The sequence below is a fragment of the Pleurodeles waltl genome, chromosome 11 (genome assembly GCF_031143425.1).
Source record: "Pleurodeles waltl isolate 20211129_DDA chromosome 11, aPleWal1.hap1.20221129, whole genome shotgun sequence".
Lineage (NCBI taxonomy): Eukaryota > Metazoa > Chordata > Amphibia > Caudata > Salamandridae > Pleurodeles > Pleurodeles waltl.
Window position 1 is genome coordinate 930074932 of NC_090450.1, and position 19424 is coordinate 930094355.

Consider the following 19424-nt stretch of genomic DNA (forward strand, 5'->3'; position numbering starts at 1 on the left):
CGTCGCAGCACCGCTCCCGGAGACCAAAGTCCTCTTCCTCGCATTCGAGGTCATCTGATCATTCAGGTAAGAGACACAAGAAGAAGAAGAAGTCCAAGTGGAGTTCGACTTCGCCACACCCGTCGGCTGACGAGGTGTCTAGGGAATGTTGACGTTCCGAGTGCGGTTCCGCAGAGACATCGCCAGGGTCGACTCCGCGTCTTCCTCCTTTTCCAGAGACCGGAGCGACCCCCGCTCAAATAAAGGAGTTTTACGAGGTCATGCATCTCGTTTTTGAGCGGGCTGCACCCTCGGGTGGGTCTTCGGGCCACCCAGGGTCAGCAGGGGTCCCTTTGGGTTCGACGTAGGCGGCTTCGGCCTCAGTGCCTTTGGGGACCCCAGGATCTGATACCGGAACCGGACCGGCACCGGCCCCTCACAGTCAACCTCCTCCGGCGCCGGGTCCAACATCGACACTTCCTCCACCACTGGCACCCACCGGTGGTAGCCCCATCCTCATTCCGGATGATCCGGAGTGACGTCATACGATGCTGACTCAGACTTCGGCACCGATTCGGCCCAGGTCATTGTCTGAGTTTTATTTAGAACAGCCAGGCACAGGAGAGGAATGGGAGGGGTCTGAGGACCCTTTGGAATATGACCTGGAACAGGACTGGTACAAGGATCTAGGGGAGGCCAGTGGACTGGACACATCTCCAGATACTGGTATGCTCTCTCCTCCTAAAGTGGCTACCGAGGAGGGAGCTTCTTATTCTATGGTGGTGCAAAGGGCGAATGAGGTCTTGGACCTAGACTTGCCTACGGTGCCAGTCAGGACAAATCTCCTGACAGAGGTGCTTCAACCGGGGGTGACAACATCAGAGCGATGCTGCCCTTCAATGAGGCCCTAACAGATGTCCATCTGGATACATGGTCCACACCCAGCACAGGGGCTCCTGTGAATAGGACAGTCGGCTGCTGCCATGGGCCCGCTCCGAGCGACCCTAGTTTCCTGACCCAACACCCCACCCCGGAGAGCTTGGTGGTCCAAGCCACTACTTCCCATGGTGCCTTCCCTTCCGCTCATCCGGATAGGGAATCCAAGAGGCTGGACCAGCTTGGAAATAAAATGTTTTCTTCCACCAGCCTGGCATTGAGGTCTGTAAACACCTCTTGCCTTTTGGGCCGTTTTTCCCATAATTTATGGGATACAGTGGCACAGGTGCTGCCCGAGGTCCCGGAGAACGTACCGGACACTCTCACCCAGGCTGTCAAGGATGGAAGAGATGCAGCCAAGTTTACGATCAGGTGTGGATTGGACACGACCGACTCGCTGGGCAGAGCGATTTCAGTGTCAGTGGCCCTACGTCGCCACGCCTGGCTACGTTCAACTGGCTTTTCGAGGGATGTCCAGTCAAGTTTGATGGACATGCCTTTGATGACTTTCGCCTTTTTAAGTAGAAGGCAGACTCCGCACTTAAGAAGTCCAAGGATTCTCGAACTACAGCCATATCCTTGGGCCTTTCAGCACCAGCACAACAGCAGTCTGTCTTTCCCCCTTTCGAGGCATCAGAAGAGGCGTGGTACCACGCCAACCACAGTTTAGCCGCCATCCTCTGGCTTCACAACATCCCAGGAGAGGACCTGGTCGTGGTACCATCAGACCCAAAGGGTCTGGTCAGAGGTCGGCCACCACGCATCCCCCCTCCACTGCGCCCAAACCATCCTAATGTGGTTCTGCAGGACCACGTCCGTCCCGTTGGAGGGAGGATTCAATTTCATCTCCCTCACTGGCTTTCCATCACAACGGACAAATGGTTTCTGCAGATCATACGGAAGGGCTATTCCCTCCCCTTCCAGTCTTTCCCTCCCTCTATCCCTCTGACAAAAGAACTGCTGATGGAGGATCATTTGATTTTGCTCCGCAAGGAAGTTACGTCTCTCTTGGCCAAGAGAACCATAGAAAGGCTACTTTCTGATTCCCAAAAAGAACAATGGCCTTCACCCTATCCTGGATTTAAGGGATGTCATTCTCTTCCTCAAGAAGGAGAAATTCAAGATGCTCACTCAGGTTTTGTCTGCCCTAGATCAAGGAGACTGGATGGTAGCGTCAGAGGATGCGTATTTTCATATCCCCATCCTGCCAGCCCACAAACGTTACCTGCGGTTCAAGGTGGGCCACGAGCACTTTCAATTTACCCTCTCAAAAGTGCTCCTCGGGTGTTCACGAAGGTGATGGCGGTGGTGGCAGCGCATTTGCGCAGGTCAGGGATTTTAGTCTTCCCCTACCTCGACGATTGGCTGTTGAAGGCTCCCACGCCCCAGGCTCTCGTCACCCATCTCCAGACGACAGCGAACCTCCTGCACTCACTGGGATTCACTATCAGTGTGCTGAAATCACACCAGACTCCCTCCCAGCAGCTCACTTTTATCAGAGCAGTATCAGGCCTATTCTCCTGAGCAGCAAGTTCAGGATATTCAGGTTATGATACTGATGTTTCAGCCTCTATCCTGGATTTCGTTGAGACAGACTCTGAGGCTGCTGGGACTCATGGCTTCCTATATCCTATTGGTCAAGCATGCCAGCTGGCATATGAGGTGTAGGAGGCTGGACTGGCTTGTAGTGAGTACCAAGAGGTACTTGCACCTTGCACCAGGCCCAGTTATCCCTTATTAGTGTATAGGGTGTCTAGCAGCTTAGGCTGATAGATAATGGTAGCTTAGCAGAGCAGCTTAGGCTGAACTAGGAGACGTGTGAAGCTACTACAGTACCACTTAGTGTCATATGCACAATATCATAAGAAAACACAATACACAGTTATACTAAAAATAAAGGTACTTACCTGAAGTTCCAATGGGCCTAGCATCAGGGGAATCTTACCGATGTGGTTCGGATCTCGGAGGGAACAAGGATCTGCAGTGGTGGTTAGTGAACTGCGATTGGGTCAAAGGCAGACTCCTCTCTCTTCCCCAACCAGATCTCACAGTAGTGACAGATGCGTCCCTTCTGGGATCGGGCTGCCATCTGGGAGTGGTGGAGATCAGAGGTCACTGGTCTCCGGCGGAATCCGAGCTCCATATCAACTTGTTGGAGCTTCGGGCGATCTGACTAGCATTAAAAGCATTTCTTCCTATTGTGAAAGGGAAGGTTGTGCAGGTGTTCACGGAACACCACCTCAATGTGGTACTGCAACAAGCAGGGCGGTGTGGGGTCGTGAACCATTTGTCAGGAGGCTCTTCGTCTCTGGACATGGGTGGAATAGCAGGGCATAACCCTGGTGGTTCAACACCTGGCAGGTTCTCTGAATGCCAGGGCGGACGAACTCAGCCGGAAATGCTTAGCAGATCACAAATGGTATCTCTATCCGGAGGTGGCGCAAGGACTCTTTCAGCAGCGGGGAGAGCCTTGGTTGGATCTGTTCGCCTCCATAGAGAAAACGCAGGGTGAGCAGTTTTACACGTTGGAGTTTTCAAGGGGGCTATCGCTAGGCGACGCTATTCTTCGCAAGTGGAGTTCAGGCCTCCTGTACACCTTTCAGCCCATACCACTTCTGCCCAGAGTTCTCAAGAAAATCAAGACCGACTGGGCACAGGTAATCCTAGTGGCTACGGATTGGGCACGGAGAGTCTGGTATCCAGAGCTTCTCAAAATCAGCATCAGTCTTCCAATCAGGTTGCCTCTTCAGGAGGATCTTCTGTTGCAGCAGCAGGGGAAGGTTCTTCACCGATCCTTTCAACTTTGCGATTTTATATGTGGAGGCTGAGCGGTGACAATTAATGGTTTATGACCGCCTTTCCAAAGTCTGTGATGTTATTCTGGCAGCCAGGCGTGCCTCTACTAAGTCGATTTACGCCTGCCGTTGTTTCATAGTGTACAGAGAGGTCTATAGATCCTCTTTCTTCTCTTTCTAATATCCTTTGGTTTATTCTCTCTTTTGCCCAACAGGGTTCCTCCTTAGGGACCCTTAAGGGCTATTTTGCTTCCTTATTGGCTTTTCTATGCTTGCCCAATAAACCATCTTTGTTTAAGTCTCCTATAGTACAAAGATTTTTGAAAGGGCTTATGCATTTGTTTCCACCTGTGCCTTTTGTCATGCTTCTGTGGGATCTTAATATTGTTCTTACCTTCCTGATGTGTGCTCCTTTTGAGCCCTTACATAACTGTCCTCTCCAGCTGCTCACTATTAAAACAGCCTTTTTGGTGGCAATTACATCTGCCAGAAGAGTGAGTGAGCTGCAGGCTGTATCTTCAAAACCACTGTATCTCACGATATATCCTGACAAGGTAGTATTAAGAACTCGTGCCTCTTTCCTCCCCAAGGTGGTGACCCCTTTCCATCTGGGTCAAAATATCACCCTGCACACCTTCTTTGCACCACTGCATCCCTCTAAAGAAGAGGAGCGTCTCCATCAGCTGGACCCAAAAAGAGCGTTATCGTTCTACCTTGACCGCACAAAAGAGTTCCGGGTGGACGACCAACTCTTTGTGGGGTACGTTGCTGCAAAGAAGGATCAGGCAGTACAGAAACAGTCCATTTCTCGCTGGGTTGTTCTCTGTATAAAGATCTGCTACGCATTGGCCAAGAAGCAGCCTCCAGAGGGCTTGAGGGCTCACTGTACCAGATTGAAAGCTGCTACCACTGCATTAGCTCGTGGCGTGACGGTGCTTGATATCTACCAAGCAGCAACATGGTCTTCCTTGCACACGTTTGCGAGACACTACTGCCTGGATAGCCAAGTGAGAAGGGTGGGGCATTTTGCCTGCTCAGTCCTGCAGGACTGCCTAGTATGAAATATATCCTTCAGACCCACCGCCAGGGATTATAGCTTGGGTATCTATTCTAAGGTAAGGAATCTACAGCTAGAAGTCTCGATATCTGGTAGAGACTCTATCTAGCTGCAGATTCCTTACACCCACCCAAGCCTCCCCGCTCTGCGGATATATATATATATATATATATATATACATATATATATATATATATATATATATATATATACCGTGATCAAGACCTTGTTGGTTGAAACGCGTTGGTATTAGGTTAACTCGGCCTTTGTGTAGTGAATAAAGAAGAAACTAAAGGATTCCTGTGAGTGCCGTGTTTGACTTCTCGCCATTTGTTGGAGAAATGTTTTACAGGGCTGGCCCACACCTGACACGAGTACCGACTTAATGGAGCGCGCCTAGAAGGGGTCATTTGGAGAAATATATATTTATGTATATAGGTTTTTGGCATTTTTGCCTTTCTTAAAGGAATGAAATATTTTTTCTTCAAACAGTCAAGTGAAAAAGCTAAACTACATACTGTTAGTTCTTCCATGACTCTGTGCTTCTGGTGTGGAAGGTTATGGGAAAAGAACTGACGTACGCGCGCCGAGGTGGCATCTATATAGACAACTGTGATGTCATAGACGGCTCCAATGACGGTGACGACGCCACGCGGAGCCGAATGAAGCACTCGGATCCGAACGACACCACCTGAAGGCACGCGCAGGGTACTGCTCAGCAGAAAAATTCCGGATTTGAAGCTGACGCCCGGGAATTCTAAGGTAAGAAATCTGCAGCTAGATAGTCTCTGCCAGATAATTTGTTACCAAAGGTAAGTAACTTGTTCTTTATTTGTATACTTTGTCTCAATTTAATAAATAGAGGTTCCAAAATGGAATGAAAGATTAAAAATGAAAGAATGGGCAAGTGCAGAGGAAGTGGGAATGCATCATGAAGAGATGAGCGATTGGTAGAGGATGTGCGAGTCTGGTCGGCTATGATATCCAACTTACAAAGGATAATTCGGGATGGGTACTGCCTGACCAACCACTAGGAGATAAAAGGGGCTGGGGAATATAATACAGGTCCTGAGTATCTTGAGGCATTGTTGTATATGGATAGATAAAATGTCCCACGAGCATCCTCATACTACCAATCACAACATCCAATATGCAAACAGATCTGAGGGGGGAGGAAATAAGCTTTCAGAAGTTTGACATGTTTTGCTGCAGACCTTAAAAGATGAGTTGGGCTCTTCCTCTTTTGTCCCTGGCTAAATAGAGCTAGGGAGGGCATTAGATAATTGCTTTAGTGCCCATGTAAGTTGCCTCTTGTTATCTGCTTACATTTATTCCTGATAATTAACATATCCAATACACTGTTCCTCCCACATTGCATCCTAGTACCAACTGTTAAGTAAGACGAACAGTGTGACATGCAAGAGGTAACTCTGTTATTGTTTTGATGTCTGCGAAAACTATGTTTATGTGATACTGCACAAAACCCATAAAGTTTATTTGAAAAATAATTAAATTAAAAATGAAAGGCGACATCCATGGCTAGAATGCCTTATAAGGATAATTCCCTGGAATATTATGAATGTGCATAAAAACACAAATAAACCTGGAAAGCCAAATGCTATTAAGGGTGCCTGTACAAATGCACAACTTACTTTTTCTAATGTCTGTTCTCCATCTAGACCTAAACCAACTACCTGTGTGTTTGATTTTTGTTTGAATCCACAGTATTTAATAAAGTTCCAATGCCATCTTTAATTATTGAATTTTAATGGAAAATCTCTTATATTAGGTAGCAAGGTTGGAGCGTAACTATCACATGAGCAAACGTGATCTGGAAAAGATACAGGCAGAGCTGGCAGCTCTTCAAAGTGAGCTTAGAGCTTTGGGTGAGAAGTACGAGGCAGCAATAAAAGAAAAGCAACTGCTACAAGAGGAAGCTGAAATCATGGAAAGGAGACTGATTGCTGCTGACAAACTAATTTCTGGTTTGGGATCAGAAAATATAAGGTATGTTTAGTAAATCTTGTTGCATGTTTGTTACAGGTGCTTTCTTTAAAGAGACCTCTCTTCCGCCAGCTCACTCTGTTATTTTGTTAACACACATAATGCCCTTCTCTTCTCCAAACACCTTCTCCGAATGTATTCTTTTAGTCTTTTGTTTAATGGCAGCCTGTGTATTTTCATGCATTCTGTGCATTCATTCTGAGTCTTGTGTTAACTTGAAAATCAGGTGCCAGTGATTTTTGGCCTTGTTTCAATTCTAAATTGAGTAAAAATTGCACTCATAGGCAGTTTTTCCTCACTCAGATTTCTCAAGATGTAACTGGGAGAAATTTATGCAGGGAAAAATGATTGGTAAACATAGATGTTCATGTTGTTCCCCATTCTTTCATTAACAACTCAAAAGGAAATACTGAATAAACTCAATTTTGTATGTTCATTTTCAGCATGTTTGTAGTCTGAAACATACCAGAACATTGAGGTTCATTCTAAATTGGCACAAAGAAGGTAGAGTCAACTACAGTTGGGGAGAGAAATATATTTAACTGTATTAATGATGATCTCTGAATGTAATCAATTTTAAAATGTTATGTGAATTCTCCAACCTGCCCCTATTGTGGTTTTTGCCTTTTAGGCAACTTTGTAATGGTGCCCTAAAATGTTGACGATTTGGTGCTTTTTGTCTGGTAACCATGCCAAGTAAGCAGCAATACAGACCCACAGAGGATGTGTGAATCTGTCACTATGCTAGACAGATGTGGTATAAAGGTCCAAGTACTGCAGGTAAAAAACTTATGGCCAGATCACGGAAATGTCCAGGTGACTTTAAAAACAGTTTAAAACACATTAAGATTGGTCTCTAAATTCTTAATATCGGACATACAAATCTTGAAGCAAAAATGGTGCCAGCAAACATTTTCCTAGTCATTTTCTTGGTCATTGGTTGGCTAAACACCTTCATCCCCTATGTGAATTTAAACATTATATCATTTTAAACTAATGATTTGCCCACAAATGTACACCCAAAAACTAAATGCACAATTCTTCACCATGAGACTCAGACTGAATTAACAAAAGGTAGCATATCTCCACGCATGTGCAATTCTGGAATATAATTTTTTTAGAACTTTCATATCAATCCGATATGCAGAAAACAGGCCCAAGAAGAAAAAATGTATGACTTTTTTAGCAAGTACCCAAAATATAAATTAAAGAGTGCATTTGGTGGAAAACACTTATTAAAACAGTATACATAACGAAAAGCAGGAAATGGCAACATATAGTAACATTTACATCATGTACAGCAGGCTAAATAATTAGGTCAGTGGTTTCTAACCTTTTAAGTTCTGTGGACCCCTACTTAGGGCTCGATTTATTTGTTGGCTGAGAGAGAATTCCGTTGCACCAGCGATAGAGTTTCCTCCCTACCTACATAATGGTCCACCTGCCTGTAGGAAAGTACCATCCTTCTTGGCATGTTACCCCCAGTTTCTACCTATTTGTCAGTGTTTTTTCACTGTGTCACTGGGATCCTGCTAATCAAGACCACAGTGCTCATAGTTTATGGCCTATATGTCAGTGTGTTTTACTGTGTTGTCAGAATTCTTGACTGTGTCACTGGAGTTCTGCTAACTCCAGTGCTTATGCTCTCTCTGTTTTCAAAATTTGTCACTATAGTCTAGTGACTCCTTATTACAATCCAGATTGGCATACTGCACCCTCCTTATAAGTCCCTAGTATATGGTACCTAGGTACTTAGAGCACTGGGGTTCCAGAAAGTCCTTATGGGCTGCATCATTTCTTTTGACACCAATAAGGAGCTCATACAAACACTCCTTCAGGACTGCCACTGCAGCCTGAGTGAAATAGTGCACACACTATTTTACAGCCATTTTCACTGCACCAGGCAACTTATAAGTCACCTATATGTCTAACCTTCATTTACTGAAGGCTAGGTGCAAAGTTACTGTGTGTGACGCCACCCTTGCACTAGCAGAGGTGCCCCCACGTTGTCCAGGACCAATTTCCCGGACTTCGTGAGTGCGGGGACTCCATTATAAGCGTGCACTACACTTATGTCAATACATATATGTAGCTTCACAATGGTAACTCCGAATAGGGCCATGTGAGGTGTCTAAGATTGAGAAATTGTACCTCCAATCCAATTCTGGTATTGGTGGGCCAATTCCATGCACCCTGGGGGCTCCACCATGGACCCCCAGTTCTGCCAAATCAGCTCTCTGAGGTTTCCACTGTAGCCCCAGCTGCTGCCACCTCACAGACAGGTTTCTGCCCTCCTGGGGATTGAGCAGCTCAATCCCAGGGAGGCAGAAGAATGCACTTCCTTTAGGAGAGGGTTGTTACAACCTCTCCTATTGGAAATAGGTGTTACAGGCATGGGAGGGGTATCCTCCCAAAACCTCTGGAAATGCTTTGAAGGACACAAACGGTGCCCTCCTTGCATAATCCAGTCTACACCGGTTCAGGGACCCCCAGTCCCTGCTCGGGCACGAAACTGGACAAAGGAAAGTGGAGTGACTACTCCCCTGTCCATCACCACCCCAGGGGTGGTGCCCAGAGCTCCTCCAGAGTGTCCCTGGCGTAGCCATCTCGGATTCCTAGGTGTGGGAACCCTCTGGAAGCCTCTTGAGTGACCAGTGCCAGCAGGTGATGTCAGAGACCCCTCCCGATAGGTGCATACCTGTTTAGGCAGCCTATCCCCCTCTCAGGGCTATTTAGGGTCTTTTCTCTGGGGGTGTTTTCTCAGATTCGGTTTGCAAGACTCCACCAGGACTCCTCTGCTTCATCTTCTGCCTGTCGGATCAACCTCAGACAGCTCCAGGAACACTGCAACTGCAACAAAGTATCCAAGAAGGCTACTGTGACCCTTCAACTTCAGCTCCAGCCAGCAACTGCAAGAGTTTCGAGGATTTGCACCCTCTGAGGACTGCATGTCTTCATTCTGCACCAGAAGGACCGAAGGAATCTCCCGTGGAGTGATGGAGTCACTTCCCTGCTTCAGCAGGCATCTCTCTGCAACGACAACCGGTACTGTGGGACTCCTCTCCTGTCGACGAGCATGATCCCTGGAACACAAGTGGTGGACCGAAGTGATTGTGACTGTCCAAAGGTCTAGTTGTCCAAATTTGGTGGAGGTAGGGGCTTGCCTCCTTGTGCCAGACAGTACACATGTGCATTGGGTGTTCTGCAGCTCCTTGTGCTTCTATGCACTTCTTCTAAAAGTCCGTAGCTCAGGAAAGTGGAGTGACTACTCCCCTGTCAATCACCACCCCAGGGGTGGTGCCCAGAGCTCCTCCAGAGTGTCCCTGGCATAGCCATCTCGGATTCCAAGGTGTGGGAACCCTCTGGAAGCCTCTGAGTGGCCAGTGCCAGCAGGTGACGTCAGAGACCCCTCCCGATAGGTGCATACCTGTTTAGGCAGCCTATCCCCCTCTCAGGGCTATTTAGAGTCTCTTCTCTGGGTGTTTTCTCAGATTCGGTTTGCAAGACTCCACCAGGACTCCTCTGCTTCAGCTTCTGCCCGTCGGATCAACCTCAGACTGCTCCAGGAACACTGCAACTGCAACAAAGTATCCAAGTAGGCTACTGTGACCCTGCAACTTCAGCTCCAGCCAGCAACTGCAAGAGTTTCCAGGATGAGCACCCTCTGAGGACTGCCTGTCTTCGTTCTGCACCAGAAGGACCAAAGGAATCTCTCGTGGAGTGATAGAGTCACTTCCCTGCTTCAGCAGGCATCTCTCTGCAACGACAACCGGTACTGTGGGACTCCTCTCCTGTCGACGAGCATGATCCCTGGAACACAAGTGGTGGACCGAAGTGATTCTGACTGTCCAAAGGTCTAGTTGTCCAAATTTGGTGGAGGTAAGGGCTTGCCTCCTTGCGCCAGACAGTACCCATGTGCACTGGGTGTTCTGCAGCTCCTTGGGCTTCTATGCACTTCTTCCAAAAGTCCGTAGCACAGGTCCCCAGCACTCTATCCTGTAATGTTCAGCTCCCTGAGTTGTTCTCCGGCAGCGTGGGTTCCTTTTGTGTAGTGCTGCGACAACCGCATTCTGCAGCTCCTTTGTCCCCGTGTTCAGGGACTCCTGTGGGTGCTGCCTGGTCTTCTGAAGGCTCTCGAAAGTGCTGAGAGCCCCCCTCTGTCTCCTCAGCCCAAGTTGAAGCACCCAGGTCCCTCTTGGGCCCAGGTAGCGCCTTTTCCGCCAACCACGACATTTGCATGAGCCAAGGCTTGTTGACAGAATCCAATGACTCGACGTGGAACATCTCTTGCACCAAGTAGGAACCTTCATCTGTCTTCTTTGGTGCATTTCTGACCTCTTTATCCAACCGCAGAATCCACTTTTGCACCTTCATCCGGGTTAGCAGGGGCTCCTGTTCTTCCTGGACTATTCATCGACTTCTGGACTTGGTCTCTTCTCTCCGCAGGTCTTCAGGTTCGGGAATCCATTGTTGGGTTCTTGCAGTATTGCTTGGTTTTTGCATAATCCTTTACCTCGACTCCTACTGTGTACTGAGGAAACTTGCTGTACTTTACTCCTCCTTTCCTGAGCTCCGGGGTGGGGTAATTTACTTACCTTTGGTGTTTTCCTACACTCCCAGCACCCCTCTACACACTACACTTGCCTAGGTGGGAAACTGACATTCGTATTCCACTGTTTTAGTATATGGTTTGTGTTGCCCTTATGCCCATTGCAACCTATAGTGTTTTTCACTGTTTGCTCTATTTTCTGACTGTGTACATACCTGATTTTGGTTACTAGTGTATATATTGTGTATAATACTTACCTCAAGTAGGAGTATTGCCTCTAAGATATTTTTGGTCTTGTGTCACTAAAATAAAGTACCTTTATTTTTGGTAACACTGAGCATTGTCTTTCTTGTGTATCAGTACTGTGTGACTCTAGTTGTATTGCAAGAGCTTTGCATGTCTCCTAGTTCAGCCTTGGCTGCTCTGCTACAGCTACTCCTAGACAGCCTAAGCTGCTAGACACTGCCTACATTTCACTAAGGTGGATTACTGGACCTGGTATAAGGTGTAAGTACCTCTGGTACCCACTACAAACAAGGCCATCTCCTCACAAGGCCCGTTTTTAAATTCGGGCAGACCATAGTTTGATTGCGCCTTGGTTAAAATCCTCAGATGGCTCAAAAAAGTATGGGCCTTTGATGTTTGGCTGTATGTCCACCCACCAAATTTAGAAGGTTAGAATTATAACAATTTTTCGAAAAACCTGAGCATAAGGGGCACTGAAAAATGCCCATTACCCCTCTCGCCCTGGGAGGAAGCTCCTATGGTGGGGGACATTTTATAAGAAAATCTCACTTGGGGATTTTATTTTAGAAAAAAAAAAAATTGTAACTCCGACGTACGGCTCCTTCGTGTTGGCAGAGCTGTCCATCATACTTACATTACACTGGCAGGAACCACTGTGACGGCGGTGCCTGTCAGTGCTTGTAATGTCTGCTGGTACAGCAGACATCATAAAATTTGGCAGGTGGCACCTCCGGCAGGGCAAGGGAGTACTTTATTCCATCTCCTTGGTCAAGAAATGGTTCTCTCACCAAAATATAAATTGGGCCCTTAACTATTACTAGAACCCTGAATGAATCACTGTTAGAATCCAGGGACACCCAACGACTGATTTCTGGAAGCATAAGAACCAGGCCTAAGGATTTGTGATTTTTTGAACCTCAAACCAATACACCAAAAATGCAGAAGTGAGCATTCATTAAACAATTACATTATTAATGCAATATGAACAAATAAAAATATCCTCTTTTACATTTTGAGGTGAAGATGCCAACAAGCCTTGGCAACTGCAAAACACTTGGTGCACGGGGGTACTGTCCTGCGTGGGGAGGCAAGTTCTTACCTTTACCAAAGTTGCACAGTTGGACGTCAGGACTGTTGGGACCACTTCAGTCCACCACGGTGATGCTAGATCCAAGCATTTCATCAAGAGAGGGGACCCAAGCCACCGGTCGTCGCTGCAGAGGGGTGCCTGCTGAAGCAGGGAAGTGACTCCTTCACTTCAAGATAGATTCCTTCGTTCTTCAGGTGCAGGCTGAAGACTGGCTGTCCTCTGAGGATGCACAAATGGGAAACAGTTGCAGTTGCTGGCAGGAGCTGAAGATAAAATGTTTCAGAAGTCGTCTTTGCTTCTTTGTTGCAGTTGTAGAGTACCTAGAGGGTCCAGATGCAGTTTCTTTGATAGAAGGTGAAGTAAAGGATGCAGAGGATTCCTGCTGGAGTCTTGCAGTCTGAATCTAAAGAACCACCCAAGGGATTGGTCAGCTACACAGGTAAGCACCTATCAGGGGAGGGCTCTGACGTCACCTGCTGGCACTGGCCACTCAGATGCTCCCATATTTTCCTGCCACCTTGGAGTCCAAAACCCAGGGACCCTCTGGAGGAGCTCTGAGCACCATCCCTGGGGTGGTGATGGACAGGGGAGTGGTCACTTCCCTTTCCTTTGTCTATTTTAGCACCAGAACAGAGAGGGCACCACCTGTGCATGTCAAAGCATTTCCAGAGGCTCTGGGAGGATACCCCTCCCATGCCTTAACACCTATTTGCAAGGGGAGAGGGTTTAACATCCCTCTCCCAAAGAAAATCCTTTGTTATGCCTTACTGGGCTTGAGCTGCTCAAGCAACAGGAGGGCAGAAACCATCACTGTGAGGTTGCAGCAGCTTGGGGCTGCCTGGAAAACCTCAGAAGGCTGTAGTGGCAGTACTGGGGGTCCTCTAAGGAGCCCCCAGAGTGCATAGAATCATACAACCAATGCTTGCAAAAGCCTTGCGATATGATTCCAACATGTTTGATACCAAACATGGCCATATTCGGAGTTAACCATTGTGAAGGTGGACATAGATGGTGACCTATGTCCAGTGCATGCGTAAAATGTCATCCCTGCATTCACGAAGTCTGGGAAAATGATCCCAGTCTGGATCGCAACTAAATGTTTAGCCTCCAATTTCAAGTTCATTCACGTATACAGAATGTTCTAAGTTTTTCAGTTTTACATTTTGCTTTTAAATTTATGAACACAAAATGTGTTAATGTTATTTAAAGTGTGAGGTGGTGAGGGGACTTTTATGAATTCAGAGGGAATTATTTGGTGAATCTGCAGCTAGATATAGCCTCTACCAGATAATGTGTTACAACTAACAAACATGTCCTTCATAGTGTAAAAGGTGCATTTGCATCTTATAAACACATCTTTTGAGTGAAGATCCATAGGTGCCTATGGTACGAAAGTGTGCAAAAAGACCCAGTCTCATGACTGGACACATTTGTACAATACTCCATCAGTCCTTTGTGTTTGGACCTTGTATAGCTTCTGTGCCTATGAAGGTGAGAGTAACATTGTATTCTAAGAGGAATGAGCTATGGGTCTCTAGGTAAATTTGGGTGGAGACTGGAAGACTTGTTTAACCACTATGGGGAGAGTGTGAGACACATACAAAAGTTCTGGAAAGACAGAGTTAGTCTTTGGTGCACTGAGCAGAGATCCTGCAGGCATGCTGCTATCAGGATAGTCTGGAAGGGCTCCTGCTTTAAAGCCCAAGCAAGGGTTGATACTTCTATGAGAATGATCAGGCACTGTTGAGAAATAGGAACTGAATGTTCCTAAGGAGGGGTGCGAGCCACTGGCAGGCAGATTCCCAAGAACCACTCTTGCCCCTCTCAGACAGTATTAAGATGATACTGTGATGCAGAGGACAAAGTGGACTTGACTTGAAATGCGGCCTGCATCCCATAACTTTTGAGTAGCAGTAAGTAGGCAAGTCCTGCAGTCCACCACGGTTGGGGTTCTTAATCCCAGTTTGTGTGATAGAACAAAATAGGACTTTGTCCCATTGTCCAGAATGTGATCCACCCCACAACAGGTAATCAGATTTTGATTTGTCACTTTTCACGTTTATGGGTAGAAGATTTAGAACCTTTCTTCGGCTTACATGGCCCTAAAAACTGCCATCTGTATGCTTCCCTCAAAATAGCTTAACAGAATTTGACCAAACCAAGAAAATATATATCTTATTGTGTGTGTTTATTAAATACATTATTGGTTTTGTTATAACAATAGTTAGATCAGAGTTTCCATAGGATGAGCGTTTTTGTTTTGCTAATAACTTTGGGTCCATTTGATGAATCTGCACAAAACATTCTAAAAACATTTCATCCATCTTGGCTCCTTCATTGAAAGCTTTGCATAATCCGTCAAGTGGAGGTCAAGAAAACGTGGAGGATCCCAAAATGTTGATTTCCCATGTTAATTCCTGTAGGGAAATGTGCTCTCGGGTACAGAAAAAAATGGCTCAATTGGCAAGAAATTAGAACTTTACGCAGATGATTTTTATAACTGTAATAGTAAGGATCCGTATGTTTTTGTGATTTGGTGCAAATCTTTTCACCAGTTTATGTTGCATTACCCTGGCACTTGCAGTGGGGTAGGCCCAGACATTAAAATTAAAAATATATCTGGGCTCCAGTGTGGCCCACCCATGAGGTACTGGGGTGCTTCTGTGGGAACCACACAAGCTTTCCATAGATACACTTGCACTGTACCAGGATGCTGTGAGGTGGATGCATGCACAGAAGGAATTGCAGGAGTTCTGCTGAACCCCAAAAAATAATAAAATTAAAAAATAGAACGCAGAGTGGCCACCCATGCAGGGTGTTGGGTGATGGCCTGGCGGCAGGCCAAAGGCTGTGCACAGTAGGAGACTGGCCTCATGTAGGGAGGCTGGGCACAGAGTCTGTCTGCAAGTCAGGCCCCAGTACCAACCTCATTCTGCGCACGGGGTTGGCCAGTGTGCAGGGGATACATTGACTGCAGGTTTGTCAATGGGGTTGGGTGTATGCTCATCTTTAAATACCAGTAGCTGTTGCTGTAACAAAGTTTCCCTTTTGGTATGGTTCCACACACACACATTTTGCCTGATATCTGATGCTAACTTGACTAAGTGTGTGCAAACAGCTAAGTCCCTTGTAAAAGGTACCAGTGGTACTAAGGGCCCTGTGGCTAGAGATGGTCCCTAAGGGCTGCAGCATGTATTGTGCCGCCCCAAGGGACCCCTCACCAAACACATGCACATTGCTATTGCAGATTGTATGTGTTGGTGGGCAGGAAAAGGTTAAAGTCGACATGGCACCCCTCCCTGGGTGCCATGCCCACAAACCACTGCCTGTAGTATAGGTAAGTCACCCTTCTAGCAGTCCATGCAGCCCTAAGGCAGGGCGCACTACACCACATGTGAGGGCATAGCTGCATGAGCAATATGCCCCTAAAGTGGCCAATGAGTATACGGACTGGGAGTTTGTCTATATGAACTCCACAGCTCCCTGATGGCTTAACTAAAGACTAGGAAGTTTGGTATCAAACTTCTTAGCTCAGTAAATCCACACTGGTGTCAGTTTTGGATTTCTTGTAACATGCACACAGAGGACATCTTAGGATGCCTCCTGAAATTCACCCAACTCTTTAGTGTGTGGCTGACCTGTCAATGCCAGCTTGCCACCGCTAGACAACTTTCTGACCCCATGCCATGTGAGCCTTTGTGCTCTCAGGAGAGACAAAGCTTGCTCTAGGTGGAGGTGGTTCACACCTCCCCCTGCAGGAACAGCAACACTTGGCGGTGAGCTCCTGTCTGCCTTTTGTTTTGCTTCCTCAGTGCACTCCAGCTAGTAGAGATGGCCAAGCCCCACTTTTGGTAGCAGGTCCGGCGGGAAAATTAGTAAACAGGAGAAGGCATGTCCACCCCAGCTGGGACCACCGATAAGGTGCCAGAGCAGAGGTGAACCCTTCTCGGCAGAATCCTCCATCTTGCCTTGGAGGGAGATAGCCAGTATGGAGTGTGCACAGGAAGGGTGGGCACACCTCCTGGTGTTTACTAATTTTCCCACCAGACCTGCTGCCAAAAGCAGGGCTTGGACATGGGGGGGAGGAGGGGGGGAGTGGCGGCTCCACTCACTGGAGTGCCCTGGGGCAGTGTAACCCGAGGCAGGAGCGTTTGAGGCACACCAGCAAGTGTTGCAGATACTGAAGGGGAAGGTGTGAAGCACCTCCACCCAGATCAGGCTTTGTTCCTGACCCCAGAGAGCACAAAGGATCTCACCCCATGAGGTCAGAAACTTCTCTGTAAGTGGCAGTCTGACACAACTAGTCAGCCTTACACTAAGGGGTTGGGTGAAATACAAAGGGATCTCTAAGATGCCCTCTGTGTGCATTTTCTATTAAATTCAACACTGGCATCAGTGTGGGTTTATTGAGCTGAGAAGTTTTATACCAAACTTCCCAGTCTTCAGTGAAGCCATCATGGAGCTCTGGAGTTCATAATGACAAACTCCTAGCCCATGTACTCAGTATGGCCACACTGCACTTACAATGTCTAAGAATGGACTTAGACACTTAGGGGCCTATTGCTTATGCAACTATACCTTCACCTGTGGGATAGTCCACCCTGCCAGAGGGCTCTAAGGTCTGCTAGAGGGGTGACTTACCTATTGTAGGAGGCTGGCCTGGTTTGTTGTGGGTACCTAAGGTACATACATCTTATACCAGGTCCAGTTATCCCTTATTGATGAAATGTAGTCAGTGTCTAGAAGCCAGGCTCTCTACGAGTAGTGTGGATGAGCAGCCAAGGCCTAACTAGGAGATATGCAAAGCTTATTCAATACCGCTGTAGTCACACAGTACTCACACACATGAAAGAGAATACACAGTGTTACAAAAATAAAGGTACTTTATTTTGGGGACACAAATGCCAAAAATACCATACAGACTATACTCCCTTAGGAGGTAAGTAATACACAAATTATATACAATAGTAGTCAGAAATAGCTGTAAAAACAGTTAGAAAACAGTGCTAACAGTGAAAATCACAATAGTTAGAAAAGGGCCTTGGGTAACACAAACCATACACTGAGAAAGTGGAATGCAAAATTAGGTTTCCCGCCTAGGCAAGTGTAGTGTGTAGAGGGGCGCTGGGCGTGTTAGAAAACACCAAAGGTAAGTAATAGAACCCACCCCGGAGCCCAGGAAAGCAGGAGTAAATCACAATATCTTTCCTGGGACACACAAGAACACGGGAAAGAAGGTTATGCAAGAACCAGAAGAGACTGCAAGACACTAAGGATGGATTCCTGGACCTGAGGACCTGTGGAAGAAGGGGACCAAGTCCAAGAAGCACTGAAGAGTCCAGGGAGAAGAGGAGCCTCTGCTAACCCTGATGAAGGTGCAAAAGAAGAACCACCAATGAAGAACAACAGTCAGTACTGCACCCAAAAAGACGGATGCTGGTTCCTGGTTAGTTCAGAGGATGTCCCACGCCGGATGGATGATTGAAGTCTGGTTTGCATCACTGGATTCCGCCAACAAGCCTTGGCACAGGTAAAGTTTGCGGTTAGCGGAATATGGTGCTGTCCAGGACCTGGAGGGACCTGGCGGACTCTACTAAGGAGGGAGAGACAGAGGGGGCTCCCAGCAACTTAGAGAGCCCTCAGAAGACCAGGCAGCCTGCACAGGAGTCCCACAGCAAGGGGACAAAGAAGGTGCAAAAAGAGGCCCACGCAGCACTACACAAAGGGATCCCGCGCCGGCGGAGAACCACGCAGGAGGCTGTGCGTCACAGGAAGGAGTGCTGGGGGCCAGAGCTGCACAGTGCACGAAGACACTCTTGGAAAGATGCCAACAAGCCTTGGCAACTGCAAAACACTTGGTGCATGGGGGTACTGTCCTGCGTGGGAAGGCAAGTTCTTACCTTTACCAAAGTTGCACAGTTGGACGTCAGGACTGTTGGGACCACTTCAGTCCACCACGGTGATGCTAGATCCAAGCATTTCATCAAGACAGGGGACCCAAGCCACCGGTCGTCGCTGCAGAGGGGTGCCTGCTGAAGCAGGGAAGTGACTCCTTCACTTCAAGATAGATTCCTTCGTTCTTCAGGTGCAGGCTGAAGACTGGCTGTCCTCTGAGGATGCACAACTGGGAAACAGTTGCAGTTGCTGGCAGGAGCTGAAGATAAAATGTTTCAGAAGTCGTCTTTGCTTCTTTGTTGCAGTTGTAGAGTACCTAGAGGGTCCAGATGCAGTTTCTTTGGTAGAAGGTGAAGTAAAGGATGCAGAGGATTCCTGCTGGAGTCTTGCAGTCTGAATCTAAAGAACCACCCAAGGGATTGGTCAGCTACACAGGTAAGCACCTATCAGGGGAGGGCTCTGACGTCACCTGCTGGCACTGGCCACTCAGATGCTCCCATATTTCCCTGCCACCTTGGAATCCAAGATGGAAAAACCCAGGGACCCTCTGGCGGAACTCTGAGCACCATCCCTGGGGTGGTGATGGACAGGGGAGTGGTCACTTCCCTTTCCTTTGTCTATTTTAGCACCAGAACAGAGACTGGGGTCCCTGAACCGGTGTAGACTGGATTATGTAAGGAGGGCACCACCTGTGCATGTCAAAGCATTTCCAGAGGCTCTGGGAGGATACCCCTCCCATGCCTTAACACCTATTTGCAAGGGGAGAGGGTTTAACATCCCTCTCCCAAAGAAAATCCTTTGTTATGCCTTACTGGGCTTGAGCTGCTCAAACAACAGGAGGGCAGAAACCATCACTGTGAGGTGGCAGCAGCT

The 19424-nt window shown here is 47.4% G+C and overlaps 1 protein-coding gene across 1 annotated transcript in view; it reads left to right on the top strand.

Annotated features, from left to right (window-relative positions):
• DNAH10 (dynein axonemal heavy chain 10) overlaps nucleotides 1-19424 on the top strand; it is a 1282131-nt gene that overhangs the window by 1068300 nt on the left and 194407 nt on the right. The window contains exon 60 of the mRNA XM_069215014.1: nucleotides 6557-6774. Coding sequence (XP_069071115.1) covers nucleotides 6557-6774 — 218 coding nt within the window. The remainder of the gene's footprint in view (nucleotides 1-6556; nucleotides 6775-19424) is intronic.